Source organism: Cryptosporidium andersoni (genome assembly GCF_001865355.1).
Source record: "Cryptosporidium andersoni isolate 30847 chromosome Unknown contig_103, whole genome shotgun sequence".
Lineage (NCBI taxonomy): Eukaryota > Apicomplexa > Conoidasida > Eucoccidiorida > Cryptosporidiidae > Cryptosporidium > Cryptosporidium andersoni.
The window spans coordinates 1-2,069 of record NW_027122857.1 but is presented as its reverse complement, the minus strand read 5'-3'; the positions used below and the strand labels follow the sequence as shown (position 1 = coordinate 2,069).

General features: G+C 26.6%; 1 protein-coding gene across 1 annotated transcript; it reads right to left on the bottom strand.

Annotated features, from left to right (window-relative positions):
* Positions 1-297: 297 nt before the first annotated feature.
* cand_008750 (uncharacterized protein) lies at positions 298-1,929 on the bottom strand (the record flags this gene model as incomplete). The annotated part of the gene is made up of 1 exon (XM_067211115.1): positions 298-1,929. One exon carries the CDS (start codon positions 1,927-1,929, stop codon positions 298-300), a length of 1,632 nt encoding a protein of 543 aa, XP_067067798.1.
* Positions 1,930-2,069: the final 140 nt, after the last annotated feature.

The following is a 2,069-nucleotide window of genomic DNA, read 5'->3' as shown; positions in this document are numbered from 1 at the left end:
ATAATTGTTAAATTTAATAAAGCATATATATATTACCATTAATAAAATAAAACTAAACATAAAATTAAAAAAAAAAATCTTAAAATAGTAAGCAACAGTTTGCATAAATAAAAGTTAGTACATAGTTTTAATATTTAAAATTAATTATTTAATATTATATCGAATGTTGTATATATAATCAAGGTTTCTAAAATATAACTCGAAAGTATTTTTATTATACATAATAAAATATTATTCTTTAGTTATTTCAACTTGGTAGTATAATTGTTATTAATTCTAATATTAACTATATCGCATTTATACATAAACAGCTGGATATATATATTTTTTTTTCTTTTCTTCTTCATCACTCTCTTCCACAGAGTCACCTTCATCTCCATAGAGATTAATATCATCAGTTATTCCATATAAATCTAAAAATCTCAATTTAATTGTTTCAACTTCTTTTTTTAAAGTTGCAATATGTTGTTTATATTGTTCGATTTGTGTTACTTTCCTATTAACAAACTCTTCAATTTCTTCTTCTAAAAAGACAATAAGTTCTTTATATTTTTGTATTTCCCGTTTTTTTGTATTAATAATGGTATCTCTCTCATCTTTTCTTCTTTTTTCTACTAATTCCTGTTTACTAAGTAGTAAATTGACATCTTCTTGCGGAGTTGTAGTAACAGAACTATGATCACCACCTCTCCTATTAAAACTTGGATCAAAACCTGTTGCACCAAGTTCAATAACACTATAATCACCACCTCTTCTATTATAACTTGGATCAAAACCTGTTGCACCAAGTTCAATAACACTATGATCACCACCTCTCCTATTATAACTTGGATCAAAACCTGTTGCACCAAGTTCACTAACACTATAATCACCACCTCTCCTATTATAACTTGGATCAAAACCTGTTGCACCAAGTTCACTAACACTATGATCACCACCTCTCCTATTATAACTTGGATCAAAACCTGTTGCACCAAGTTCACTATCACTATGATCACCACTTTTTTTATTATCATTATTATCATGAGTAACTATTTTATCACCACTACATTGACTATATAAATCCGGTTCATCTTTTTGTTTATTATTATCATGATACTTTTGGTTATCTTTTTTCTTTTCTTTTTTCTTTTCTTTTTTCTTGTTAGTGTCTTTTCTTCTTACTGAATCATCACTATACGTTTCACCTTCATCTAAATTCAATTGAGACATCAGTTTACTAACTTCTTCTTGGTTTCTCTTATATTCCTCTTTGCTCGTATTTACTCTCTCCTTTCTATTTTTATCAGAAACATGTGAAGAACCTTTTTTTGTGAACTTGGTTCTTTTCTCTGAAGATCCTCTGCTTAAAATATTTCTTCTTTCATCTATTGCATCTTCTATTTTCACACATAAATGTTTAACTAACCAACAATCGCACTTAAGAAACATAATATAAGAATGAAGCAATCTTTCGATTGGTTGATGTTTATAATCAGATATGGTTTGCTGTATAAAATTTACTTCAGTCTTTAAATTTTTCAACCTATTCAAACATTCTTCTCTATGCAAATTACCATCATCTATTCCAATTAAAATATTATTAAGTATATCTCCATATTTCATTATATTCATATTTCCCGTATCATACATTGTATTTATATTCAAACTGACTCCAGTTTCCTCAAAAGTCTCTCGAAAATATTTAAGATGAGCATATATCTCTTCAACAAACACTAACATTCTTTCTATTACATCCTTATTATGTGCTTCTTCAGGATCATCACTAACTATGTCACTCAAAAGTAATTGAACTGAATTATCTACACGTACAATAAGACGAACCCAATCTAATATAGCCTCACGTGCAGCAAGAACTTCTCCAGAAGAGTAGTAAATATTAAAAATTAGGATATAATATATAGATAAGCAAATATATTTACATATCATTTGAAACTAATATTAAGTTTTTAGTAAAGGAAAATGAGTTTTTTTATTATATTAAATATAATATTAAGATATTTCCTTCTATATAAAATATATATAGAAGTTAAATAATATTTGTGCTAATTATTTTGTACTAAATTATG